The sequence below is a fragment of the Erythrolamprus reginae genome, chromosome 5, assembly GCF_031021105.1.
Source record: "Erythrolamprus reginae isolate rEryReg1 chromosome 5, rEryReg1.hap1, whole genome shotgun sequence".
Lineage (NCBI taxonomy): Eukaryota > Metazoa > Chordata > Lepidosauria > Squamata > Dipsadidae > Erythrolamprus > Erythrolamprus reginae.
The window spans coordinates 66812966-66827229 of record NC_091954.1 but is presented as its reverse complement, the minus strand read 5'-3'; the positions used below and the strand labels follow the sequence as shown (position 1 = coordinate 66827229).

Below are 14264 nucleotides of genomic sequence, written 5' to 3'. Positions count from 1 at the left end.
ATATGTTTAAATGCAGCAGATCTAAAATAAGTTTCAAATCTATGGCTGACTCAGTATAGATGAGTTTTGGTTGTTAATTTTCATATAAACTAGAACACAGTATTGGCTTTCTGAGTGAATGCAGCTATCTTCCTTGCCTCTCTCTTGCTGCATATTTAGGAGGAACTCGGATATTTCGGAATGCCAAGTTTAGATGCTGTGAGTTGGCCAGAATAGTTAGGTTAGATATCTTTTTTGTGTGGTCAACCTGGGGTTGCAGTCAGCCTGGCAGTCTCCACTTCTCACCCAGCAGCAGATGGTGGCTGTCAAGGGATGCTGGGAGGGGAGGAGCAGGGTGGTTGCCTCGGTGATTTCTCCATCTCCACAGCAACGGGAAGGTCACCCAGAAGGTCCCCCAGACTCTCCTTTTCTGTATGAAGCTCAGAGATCTGTTGAAACACGACTTAGGGGCATGGCTGTCATTAAGGCTCTGCTGGGGCGAGGCAGGTTATGGGGTGGGTGAATGGGGTTTATATGTGGGTTTTCAAGCTAAGTGGAATTTATTTTGGGGATGCCACTCCAGGATCCCTGGGCTCTTCTAAACGTTACAAATTGGAATTATGCTTCACGCAAGTAAAACGAAAACTGAATTCACACTGCTTTATCCCCACAGTGAGAATAATCTATTATTATTCATATGTCTGTGTCAAAATACAGGTAGACCTCAATTTACGACCATAGTTGACCCCCCAAAAAATTTACATTGCTAAACGAGACAGTTAAATGAGTTTTGCCCTATTTTATGACATTTCTTGCCACACTTGCTCACATTATCTATCTATCTATCTATCTATCTATCTATCTATCTATCTATCTATCTATCTATCTATCTATCTATCTATCATTATTTATTTATTCAATTTTTATGCCGCCCTTCTCCTTAGACTCAGGGCGGCTTACAACATGTTAGCAATAGCACTTCTTAACAGAGCCAGCATATTACTCCCACAATCCGGGTCCTCATTTTACCCACCTTGGAAGGATGGAAGGCTGAATCAACCTAGAGCCGGTGATGAGATTTGAACCACTGACCTGCAGATCTAGCAGTCAGCTTCAGTGGCCTGCAGTACAGCACTCTACCTGCTGTGCCACCCCGGCTCTTCTGCGCCAGAATATTTATTTATTTATTTATTTCTACTTCTCTGCCACCCAATCCAAAAGGACTCACAACAATATAAATATAAAAAACAAAAAGAAGTCAAATATGCAATCTAACAATAAAATCCAAATTAAAACCCATAATAAACTAAATAATCAACATACCTACTGTTCTGCCGGTGTGTTTCAACCACCCGTAATTACAGGGTAATTAGTCCAGGAAGACACACACCACACAATAAAAGGAAAACCCAAAAGTTTTTATAAACAGAAAAACAGAAACTGCTCCCTTTTTAAATGTCAAAGGGATTTTCTGGTACACACAAGGCACAGGTTAAATGCAATCCAATTGCTCACCCAATAACTGGGAAATTGAGTCCAATTTTAAAATCCAGAGAGTCCACACACAACCTTGAACAGCACAAAAACCATGACCTTGATGAAACAATGAATCAGATAAACTGCCATGAAGCTAAAACACCAGGCTGCTCTTTTATCTGTAGCACTAATTACAGCAGCCCCACCCAACCACAGGTGGCCTCATTTTCTCTTGTAATAATCCTTCAGCTGTTGTCTCCTATGCATCACTACGCATGCATGGATGTGTCATTAATTCTTGTTCAGAATCCAGGGATGATACAGATGACTGATCTCCTCCTGGACTGTCTGCCAAACTCCCCTCTTCCCTGTCACTCATGCTTCCTTGGTCAGAGGAGGCTTCATCGGCAGATTCCATCGGGAGCAAAACAGGCCTGTGGCATGTGGATGTTTCCCCCACATCCACCTGCACATTCCTTGGGGCAGGAGCTGGGCCAGAGCTAACCACAACACCTACGTAGCATTCATACAATTTGGCCATGACAGTTGTTAATTTAAGGCCCCCAGGCCTGCCGGCAAAGCCAGTCTTAGTAGCCTTACAGAAAGCCATTGGGGGGGGGGAGCAGTATGGACTTTGGGGGGGACAGTTGATTCTATAGAGAAGAGAAGGCCCTCCTCTGCGGCCCTGCCAACCTGCATTGCTTAGTCGATGGGAATGACTTACTGCAGTCATTAAGTTAGTAACACAGTTGTTAAGTGAATCCGGTTTCCAGATTGATTTTGCTTGTCAGAAAGTTGTAAAAGGTGATCACATGACCCCGGGACCCTGCAGCCATTGTAAATATGAGTCAGTTATTATTATTATTGTTTATTAGATTTGTATGCCGCCCTTCTTCATAGACTCGTGGTGGCTCACAGCAATAATAAAAACAATGTACAACAAATCTAATATTTAAAAATATCTAAAACCCCCTTATTTAAAAAGCAAGACATACACACAAACATACCATGCATAAACTATATAGGCCTGGGGGAGATGTCTCAATTCCCCCATGCCTGATGGCAGAGGTGGGTTTTAAGGAGTTTATGAAAGGCAAGGAGGGTGGGGACAATCCTAATCTCCGGGGGAAGCTGGTTCCAGAGGGTCGGGGCCGCCACAGAGAAGGCTCTTCCCCTGGGTCCTGCCATATGACATTGTTTAGTCGACGGGACCTGGAGAAGGCCCACTCTGTGGGACCTAACTGGTTGCTGGGATTCGTGCGGCAGAAGGCGGTCACGGAGATATTCTGGTCCGATGCCATGAAGGGCTTTATAGGTCATAACCAACACTTTGAATTGTGAGTGAAACTGATTGGCCAAGCAACCGAATTTTGATCATGTGACCACGGGGATGCTGCTACACTTGTCAGTCATTTTTTTCAGTGCTGTTGTAACCTTGAATTGTTACTAAACGAACTGTAAGTTGAGGACTACCTGTACATGCAAAACTAATGTGCTTGTCTTGGCTTTTGTAAGTTTCTGAATCTGTATCGTTCAAAGCTAATGTTCTGTCCGATACATAGCAGCCTCCATTTTACCACAAGAGCATCCCTATATACGTGTTGAATGGGTTGTGTAAAATTGGGTGAATATGAATTGGCTTTGCTCAGTTTTTCCAGTGTGAAATTTGTTTCGGGGTATAATCCATGTCATTTTATTGTTTAAAAAATACACAAACATTGTGTTAATGTTTATGTACATTTCTCATAATGCTTGTATGTGAATTAAGCACAAGTGATTTTTTAAAACATATGTTTGTCTGCATTTTGTCTCTAAATTCATGCTTCTTTGTATGCATTTTTTCTGTCACATGATTTTTTTGGGGAAAAATGGATTTTGGCATTAGACTGTATATATGTTTGGATTAGATAGCCCTGAAATGCAGTCCAAATTTCTTGGTTTCCAAAGCAACTGCTATAGAACAACTATATCTTCATTGTAAAGAAGTACCATATATATCTCAGGAATGAGTAGTGTGGGCCATTCTTCAGCTGTTTTTCTTCATATCATTGCTGGGAAAGTTTTTATTTATTTTATTTATTTATTTATTTATTTTGTCCAATACACAATGAGGGTTTTAGTGGGTATATATCTAAATACACATAGTAAAATACATGATGATGGTTATAGAGGAGATACTCATAGTAAAATATATCTATGAAAGAATAGAAAAGAAGGTATAGTAATAGAACATATCAATGAAAGAATAGAAGAAGAGATATAGGAATAGAAGAAAGGTATAGGAGATATAGGAGAGCAATAGGACAGGGGACAGAAGGCACTCTAGTGCACTTGTACTCGCCCCTTACTGACCTCTTAGGAATCTGGATAGGTCAACTGTAGATAATCTAAGGGTAAAGTGTTGGGGGTTTGGGGATGACACTATGGAGTCCGGTAATGAGTTCCATGCTTCGACAACTCGGTTACTGAAGTCATATTTTTTACAGTCAAGTTTGGAGCGGTTAATATTAAGTTTAAATCTGTTGTGTGCTCTTGTGTTGTTGTGGTTGAAGCTGAAGTAGTCGCCGACAGGCAGGACGTTGCAGCATATGATCTTGTGGGCAGTACTTAGATCTTGTTTAAGGCGTCTTAGTTCTAAACTTTCTAGGCCCAGGATTAAAAGTCTAGTCTCGTAGGGTATTCTATTTCGAGTGGAGAAGGGCTCTTCTGGTGAAGAAAAAAGAGTCTTTAAAATGCCTGGAATAAATATAGCATGGTTGATCAATTGATTACATGCCATCAAGTTGGTGACAATTCTTAGGGGCCATATAGATTTTCTCCATGAAGATCAGTCCCAAACCTGGTTCTTCAAGTCTTCCAATGGTGCTTCCATTGCAGCTGAATTAAGTTCATCCACTTTGCTATTGGTCATCTTTTTCCTTCTGCCTTTCCCAGCATTATAGATTTAACAAGAGACCTAGATATTCATAGAAGACAATAATTTAAGCTTATCATGCGTACCTTGGACAACAATCCTGAGTTTATTTATATAAAGATACATTTCTTTATTTTCTTGACTACACATGGAATTCTCAGGAGTCTTCTCAAAAACCAGTTTAAAGCCATATACAGTGTTCCCTCGCTTTCCGCGGGGGATGCGTTCCGAGACCGCCCGCAAAAGTCGAATTTCCGCGAAGTAGAGATGCGGAAGTAAATACACTATTTTTGGCTGTGAACGGTATCCCAAGCCTTCCCTTAACAATTTAAACCCCTAAACTGCAATTTTCCATTCCCTTAGCAACCATTTAAATTATTACCATGTTTATTTATTAAAGTTTATTAAAAAAATATTTATTAAAGATGGACGAAAGTTTGGCGACGACATATGACGTCATCAGGTGGGGAAAACCGTGGTATAGGGGAAAAAACCGCAAAGTATTTTTTAATTAATATTTTTGAAAAACCGTGGTATAGACTTTTCGCGAAGTTCAAACCCGCGAAAATCGAGGGACCACTGTATATTGTTTCTGTCTTGTTTTTTGAAATTCAACTTTCACTTTCATAGAGCATTGCAAAGAAAACTATTGCCTGCCTGATTCAGTTCTTTTTCATTCATGGTGTCTGAGTATCATTTCTAAGTCCCTCATTGAGTGCTAGTCTACATTTTTTTAATTGCGGATCTTAAAATCTTGATCTTAAAAGGCGGAAAGTATCCTGTCACTTTAGTGTCTTCATTGCCAGGTGAAGATTTGAAAGGTGATTTCCTGTACCTGTTGTTAGTTTGGTCTTTCTCTTTAATCTTAATCCCATATTTTTCACTGTGCTCTTTGACTTTTATATAAAGTCACAATGCGTAAAATTCCATGTCTCGGCCTGATTTTTGATCTGGTGGTTTTTAGTTGTTTCTTAGTCACTTTTATTGTGGCGATGTTTCTGCAGTTGTCAGCTAAGCATTCCCAACATTAATTAAATAATCAGTACCAACGGCTATATCCGAATGGAGAAAACGAGGTGCTGCAACATGTATGATATAGACGTGATGGCACCTGTTCATGGATAGAACTGGTTTTTCTTGCTTACCAAGAGCTGTTAATATTTTGGCATGTTGCTTCTTCTAGAAGAACAAAGGCAAGCTCTGGCTTTGTTCAGCTGATTTAAATAAGGAAAAATGGGAATGGGAGGAAGGGAGAGAAAATGGAATCTTTGACAGTGAAATGCATTGATTATAGAGGAAATTGTTGAGCAGAACATAGAGGCATTTGTTGGATGGCTAAGAGAATTTCTCTAGAATTGCGCTGCTGTTTTAAAGCAGGGGTCAACAGCCTTTTGGACCTCAGGGACCACTAAATTCATAATTTTAAGTCCCGTGGACCACGAGATCTGCCTAATGACCGGCTGGGTGGGCGTGACTAGATGGGCATGTGACTGGATGGGCGTGGCTAACTCAATGTCACGTCAAGTGATGCCTCACTGGTCTCTGCATCACTTCTTGACTGTCCGCCTGGGCTCTTTAGGACCCCAACAGGAAGCAGTTGTTGGAGCCAAGCAGCCACCATGAGAAGGAGTTGGCAAATCAGCTGACTCAGTTCAAATTATTTATTATTATTATTATTATTATTATTATTATTATTAATTGGATTTGTATGCCGCCCCTCTCCGAAGACACGGGGCGGCTCACAACAATAATAAACAACAGCGTAACATTAAAACAAATCTAATAATAAAAAGATATATAAAAACCCCAAGATTAAAATCATACAACACATACATACCAAACATAAAATATAAAAGCCTGGGGGGGATGTCTCAGTTCCCCCATGCCTGGCAATATAGGTGGGTCTTGAATAATTTGCGAAAGACAAGGAGGGTGGGGGCCGTTCTAATCTCTGGGGGCAGTTGATTCCAGAGGGCCAGGGCCGCCACAGAGAAGGCTCTTCCCCTGGGGCCCGCCAAACGACATTGTTTGGTTGATAGGACCTGGAGAAGGCCAACTCTGTGGGACCTTATCGGTCGCTGGGATTCGTGCGGTAGATTGGATCTGATCGCGAAGGCTCAGCAGAAGTATCTCGCTGAGGACTATGAACATAGGTTTTCTAAGCAGATGGAAGACCTGTGAGAATGCAAGGCCAGGCATCTGGAGGTTCAGTGGGCTGAGATGGTCAGCCAGTTCCAGGCCATGACGCAGTCCCACTGGAACAAGGCCTTCCAGTTCTTTGCTACCAATGGTGCTTCCCTCCAGCCTTTGCCCAAAGCCCCACATCCGGAGGCCAAAGCAGATCTCAAGTCAAAATTTCTGCCACCCTCTGACCTACACAAAAAGACCCCGAAGGGAGAAATTCTTTGTAGCAACACAAATGTTCATTGCATGTAGCTGGACCAGGGATTGTAGTTTGAGGACCCCTAATTTAGTACAATCTAAATAATGCAAATAATTTTTCTGCGGACCACCAAAATTTTCTCACTGACCACCAGTGGTCCACGGACCACTGGTTGGTAACCACGGTTTTAAAGGATAATCCACAGGGGTGAATTTCAATTTTTTTGCTTATCGGTTCTGTGGGCGTGGTTTGGCGGGCATGGCAGGGGAAGGATATTGCAAAATCCCCATTCCCTCCACACTCCTTTGGGAAGGATATTGCAAAATCTCTATTCCCACTCCACTCTGGGGCAGCCAGAGGTCGTATTTGTCAGTTCTCCAAACTACTCAAATTTCTGCTACTGGTTCTGCAGAACCTTCTGAATTTCACCTCTGATAATCCACCAATTGTTTTTGTTACTGATTTTGATTTGATTTTTGATTTTATTGGATTTGTATGCCTCCCCTCTCCGTAGACTCGGGGCGGCTAACAACAGTAGTAAACAGCATATGACAATCCAATATTAAAACAGTTAAAAACCCTTATTGTAAAACCAAACATACATACAGACAGACCATGCATAAAATTGTAAAGGCCTAGGGGGAAAGAGTATCTCAGTTCCCCCATGCCTGGCGGCAGAGGTGGGTTTTAAGAAGCTTACGAAAGGTGAGGAGGGTGGGAGCAATTCTAATCTCTGGGGGGAGTTGGTTCCAGAGGGCCGGGGCCGCCACAGAGAAGGCTCTTCCCCTGGGTCCCGCCAAGCGACATTGTTTAGTTGACGGGACCCGGAGAAGACCCACTCCGTGGGACCTAACTGGTCGCTGGGATTCGTGCAGTTATGTTTCAATAACATTTACCTCAGTCCCCATGCACTTTTTTGAAGTTGACATGGTGGTAGAAGGATGCCTAGATGCTTGGATGGTGTCAATCACATCACCAGGCAGGAACTCCCTTCTCAGGATCCCGCTCAAGTGCCCAATGGTCATTTGCAGCCATTGTGGATCTGGATGCACCACAGCCCCCTGGCTCAGAGCGATCCTGTTGTCTGGAATCCTCCATGGAGTGGCTACCGAGGGGCTGACCAGTTCCGCATCTGGGCCAGTGTGGGGCAATGAGGAGAAGCTCCACATATTCCTATATCACCTTCTGGATCTGTGAAGAAGAGGAAGAGAGGAAGGCATAGAGAAGCCCCGGAGGCCAGAGAGTGCAAAGGGCATTGACCTGTTCTGCTCTGGCCTCTGGGAACCCGGAGAAGAGCCTCTGAAGTTGAGCTTTGGGTGGCCAAGCAAACACGTCCACCACCAGCCTGTTGAACTGATGGCACATCTTCTCGAACAACTCTGGATGTAGACGCCATTTGGACTGATCGACAATGCTCTTGCTCAACCAGTCCACCTGGAGGTTCAGCTTTCCAGAGATGTGCTTCACCTTGATGGACAAAACATTGGTCACTGCCCAGTGCCTCCACCTCACTCATCAAAAGTCGTGAATGAGTACACCCCCCTGCTGGTTCACATAGGCCTTTGCTGCCACATTGTCTGTCAGGATCAGCGCGTGGTGGTCTCGAACCTCCACCTGCAAATGCCACAACACCAGACGAATAGCTTACAGTTCCAGCCAGTTGATGCTGTTGCAGGCTGCCTCTGGCAACCACCTGCCCTGGATCATCCACTCATCCTGCAGGTGACCTTCTGAGCTGAACAAACTGGCATCCGTGGTGATCGTCAACCTGGGGGTTCCTTAAAAATGCACCCAGCAGCTAGGGTGTCAGAGGTCCACCAGGCCAGCGACCTGAGAACCAGCAGCGGTAGATGGACCAATCATTTAGAATGCGCCCTGCCCGCCCTTTGATGTAGTAACAGGAACGACTGCAGTGACCTGGTGTGAAGGCGAGCCCATAGAACTATGGTGATATGTGACAGCATCTTGCCCAGAAGGCAAAACAATGTGTCCAGTGGTACAGAACGGAGTGAACGAACCTGACCCACCAAACTCCAAATACTGTCTCGCCTGTCCTGGCACAAATGCAACCCAAAATGGTTTGCAGAGACTGCATTTTAAAATGCCAATAAGTCACATGGCGGTTGAGTTTCTTCAAAACCAAAATCCTCCCCCTTCCCCCTCGAATTCTTGGGTATGAGGAAAAGAATGGAATAAAACCCAAGGCCTTGTTGGCCCTCAGGAACCAGTTCGATGGCCTGGATTTGTAAAAGTTATTTGTAAAAGTTACTTCAGATCGTGCAGAACGCAGCCGCGAGAGCTATCGTGGGGCTTCCTAGATTCGCCCACGTTTCTACAACACTCCGTGGCTTGCATTGGCTGCCGATCAGTTTCCGGTCACAATTCAAAGTGTTGGTCATGACCTTTAAAGCCCTACATGGCATTGGACCAGAATATCTCCGGAACCGCCTACTACCGCACGAATCCCAGCGGCCGATAAGGTCCCACAGAGTTGGCCTTCTCCGGGTCCCGTCGACTAAACAATGTCGTCTGGCGGGCCCCAGGGGAAGAGCCTTCTCTGTGGCGGCCCCGGCCCTCTGGAATCAACTCCCCCCGGAGATTAGAACTGCTCCCACCCTCCTCGTCTTCCGTAAACTACTTAAGACCCATCTATACCGCCAGGCATGGGGGATTTGAGACACCTTTCCCCCAAGCTTATTATAATTTATGTTTGGTATGTATGTGCTGTTTGGTTTTTAATTGATAGGGTTTTTTAGTTTTTTCTTAATATTAGATTTGTGCCTGTACAATATTGTTTTATCGCTTGTTGTGAGCCGCCCCGAGTCTTCGGAGAGGGGCGGCATACAAATCTAATAAATTATTATTATTATTATTATTATTATTATTATTATTATTATTATTATTATTGATTCTCCAGGTTCATCAGATATCTCTTTTGAGACTTTCTGGAGACAGAACATTGAAGAAAGAGAGGGGTGGGGTGGGGAATTGAACTCACGTTTGAGGCCAAGTCGAATGGTGTTGAGGACCCAGGCGTCAGTAATTAGAGTAATTACTGTAATTAAGAGTATAGTAACATATGTACAAAGTGGATTATACATATGAGAAAGTTTTCCAACATTGAGTACTAAAAGCTGCAATTTTTATGTCCCACTAAGATCACCAAAAGGTTCTATGCTACCCTTCTTGTATATGCATCAATGTGGTATCTGAAATAAAGAAACTTATAATTCTGAAACACTCATTTGTTTTAAACCCTTGTCATAATTTATGTATTGAATCCTTGTCATCATTTATTTCTAGTTCTTCAGGGGTTTTTTTGTGTGTGTGTTTTTTGAGGAAACTAATGTCTCTTAATAATGTTCCAGAAGACATTATTCTGGTAATTGTGAATGTATACACCAACTTCACACAGAAACTGGTGTATAAGGCCACAAATATTATCCTACATTACGCTAATCGTTTGCTTAGTTCTGTTAGTTGATTTCATTGATTTGAAGTCTGTGATATATTACAATTTTTGAGTTGTGCCGTCTTAACAAAAATCAAAATCCTTTATGTACAGCAGGGTTGGCTGAGTAGAAAAATAATGCTGCTTATTAATTGTAGATAATAGTTAAAATTCCTATAAGAATTATCAAGGCTGTAAAGGAAAATACTTCCTTTAAATATTAGATTTTTCTTTTAACCGAAGGGAAAAAAAATCTAATATTTAAAGGAAGTATTTTAAATATTAGATTTTTTTTTTCTTTCGGTTAAAAGAAAAATCTAATATTTAAAGGAATTATTAAAAGACCAAGAAGAATCTGAATTTTATGTGATATGGAATAAAGTGTATACAGTATATGGATAAATAAGAAAAAGAAGTAAAAGTAAAACTTACGTGAGAAATGTAGAAGAATGTATGATTTAAATTTTTGTGTTTTAATTAGTTTATAAATGAAGGCTTTTTATATATATATATAAGATTAAACAGAATTTCTTCTTTTCATTTAAAGAAATAAGTTGATTTAAATTATTAACAAGGTATTCTTTTTTCTGTATGGAAATGTAACTTCTAGAATAAGTGGGGAAATTGCAACCCCAAATTTATGTTAAATGTATGTTTGTTGGTTTTGTCATTTTATGAAAAATTTAATAAAGTTTATTCAAAAAAAAATATTAGATTTTTCTCTAGTACTGATACATAGCCATTTGAAATGACAGCGGTGGGCCACTTTAGAGAGTTAACCACTTCTATTAGGAACTGGAAGATGTGAAACAGACCTAGTGCACTGCAAGATGAGTCTTAAAGTGCCTGTAATGTCATAATGATATTCCACAAATGTTAGGTTTTTTTCTAAGCTGCATTCATTAATCTCTGGCCTTTTTCCCTCCCCCAGGCTGTTCCTCTAAGTCATTCAAGCTGTACTCTCCGAAGGAGCCCCCAAACGGCAACGCCTTCACCCCCTTTCACTCAGGCACTATGCTGGATCGAGATGTGGGGTAAGTGAAAAGCTCTATAATCCAAAATTAGGGTGTTCTTGATCAAAACCTGCTTTTCCTATTCAGCTGTGAGGCATCACCTTTATAGCCTTATAGAATTGAGCCGGGGTGGCGCAGGAGGTAGAGTGCTGAACTGCAGGCCACTGAAGCTGACTGTAGATCTGTAGGTCAGCGGTTCAAATCTCATCACCGGCTCAAGGTTGACTCAGCCTTCCATCCTTCCGAGGTGGGTAAAATGAGGACCCGGATTGTGGGGGCAATAGCCTAGCTCTGTTAAAAAAGTGTTATTGCTAACATGTTGTAAGTCGCCCTGAGTCTAAGGAGAAGGGCGGCATAAAAATTGAATGAATGAATGAATGAATGAATGAATGAATGAATGAATGAATGAATAAATAGCTAGCTAGCCAGTGAAGGGTCTTTAAATTCCAGATTAGAAGAGATGAAAGAAATGGATTCTGACATCCGACAAAAGTCATTAATGAGCCGTATGTATCTTTTAGCCAACCTGGATGTGCTCTGCAAACTCTCTGCCCAGCTAAACAGTCCCTGTCAGCCTAATTAGTGTAATTTGGAAAGCATCCCAACATTGATTACTTTGGAAGGGATACAGGAAATAAAATTGTAAGGATACTGTTTTCTTTCCATGTTGAATCAAAATCAAAACATTACCTCCTATATTCATATTTAATTTATATTCTTACATTTTTTCAACTGAACAAAGTGTGCTTGATTTGTGTTTGAAGTTAAAATTAGAGGAAAGCCCTGGGAAAAAAATTCTATCCAGGATGCAAAGCAGGTCGTCCCCCGTCCCCCCCCAAGATCCATTCTTGATTGGAAAGAGGACAGGCCAACACTATTAATCATGCAGAGACACTGATGATACTATTTTGTGCTGATAATAAACTTGTGATTATTTATAATCTCCTGGCATGCTAGTGTTCTTAGGAGCACAGTTTTAAGTATCACTCTGGAGCAACGTTTTTCAAGTGGTAGGAAGTTCCAGGTCAGTTAATGTGTTATTGTTGGAAAATGAGTCTACTTATTCAATAATAATAATAATAATTATTATTTATTGGATTTGTATGCTGCCCCTCTCCGCAGACTTGGGGCGGCTAAAAACAGTGGTAAAACAACATGAACAATCCAATTAATAAAAACAACTAAAAAACCCTTATTATAAAAAACCAAACATACACACACAACTTGTGCATAACTTGTAACAGCCTAGGGGGAAAGGAAAACTATAACATACTGCTCTTCAATGATGAGGAACCCGAGTGTTAAAATAGAGCAAACTTTCTTACAGGAATTTTGGACAGAGATCCACAGTTCTTATAGCAGAGTTAACAACCTGAATATGTTGTAGGCCACAAGAACTGCCTGCATTTTTAAAAAAGCAAAAGGAAGTGTAAGAATCATAACTGCCAAGCAGCTTATCAGACAAAACTTGCTATTAAACTCCTTGCCAAGCAGGGACATCTCCATGGAATAGGAATGGTCAGATTCATAAGGCTTGGAAAACCAGTTTCTCCTGGCTTAGTCTTCTGAGGAAGGGTTGCAGTTTCCCTTTGGTGTGGTTTAGAGCAAGAATTGATGAATAAAATGAAAAAAATGTCCTCCCTTCTGAAGAATTTATCAAGCTGTGGGTATACAGTGTTCCCTCGATTTTCGCGGGTTCGAACGTCACAAAAAGTCTATAGCACAGTTTTTCAAAAATATTAATTAAAAAATACTTTGCGGGTTTTTTCCCTATACAGTGATCCCCCGCTCGTTGCGAGGGTTCCGTTCCAGGACCCCCCGCAACGAGTGGGTTTTCGCGAAATAGCGCTGCGGAAGTAAAAACACCATCTGCGCATGTGCAGATGGTGTTTTTAACTTCCACAGCGCTAGCGAGGAGCCGAAGATTGGGGGCGGCGCGGGTGTTTTAAAACGTCGCCGCCGACATGGGGGGCTCGCTAGCACCCCCCGAACCCCCAACCCGGGTTTGGGGGGGTGCTAGCAAGCCCCTCATGTCGGCGGCGACGTTTTAAAACACCGGCGCGGCTTTCCAATGAGTCCCGAAGACAAACGCGGAAGTTTGACGTTTGTCTTCGGGACTCATTGGAAAGCTCCGATCGTTTTAAAGCAGGCGCGACGTTCTCCGCTGACTCCTAGCGAACTTCCCCGCTTTAGAAGTCAGCGGAGAACGGCGCGCCTGCTTTAAAACGCGCGCCTGCTTTAAAATGCGCGCCGTTCTCCGCTGACTCCTAGCGAACTTCCCCGCTTTAGAAGTCAGCGGAGAACGGCGCACCTGCTTTAAAACGCGCGCCGTTCTCCGCTGACTCCTAGCGAACTTCCCCGCTTTAGAAGTCAGCGGAGAACGGCGCGCCTGCTTTAAAACGATTGGAGCCGGCCGGGCGAAGGGCGAAGGGCGAGCGGGTGGGTGAGCGGGTGGCCGGGCGAAGGGCGGGCGAGCGGGTGCTGGGGGGGGCTTCGCCCTCCCACCAGCAAGAGGGGGAAGACCCAGGGAAGCCGCCCAGCAGCTGATCTGCCCGGCGCCATCTACGCATGCGTGCCCATAGAAAAAAGGGCACGCATGCGTAGATGGTATTTTGACTTCCGGGTTCAAAATTCGCAAATTACCCTGTTCGCAATGGTTGGGGACGCAATAACCGGGGGATCACTGTACCACGGTTTTTCCTGCCCGATGATGTCATATGTCATCGCCAAACTTTCATCCGACTTTAATAAATTATTTTTTAATAAACTTTAATAAATAAACATGGTGAGTAATGATCTAAATGGTTGCTAATGGAATGGGAAATTGTAATTTAGGGGTTTAAAGTGTTAAGGGAAGGCTTGTGATACTGTTCATAGCCAAAAATAGTGTGTTTACTTCCGCATCTCTACTTCGCGGAAATTCAACTTTCGCTGGCGGTTCGGAACGCATCCCCCGCGAAAATCGAGGGAACACTGTATTTTTAAACAAAACAGGAACCGTTTATGTGATTGCTTCTCTTTTCTCCTGTGTGATGCTGCGAGAGTCCA

At 42.7% G+C, this 14264-nt stretch overlaps 1 protein-coding gene across 7 annotated transcripts in view; it reads left to right on the top strand.

The window, feature by feature from the left end:
- The window catches only part of LDB1 (LIM domain binding 1), a 97248-nt gene that overhangs the window by 56036 nt on the left and 26948 nt on the right, over positions 1-14264 (top strand). For all 7 annotated transcript variants that reach the window (XM_070752917.1, XM_070752918.1, XM_070752916.1 and 4 more), the window contains exon 2: positions 11135-11237. In XM_070752917.1, the coding sequence (XP_070609018.1) occupies positions 11135-11237 (103 nt within the window). The remainder of the gene's footprint in view (positions 1-11134; positions 11238-14264) is intronic.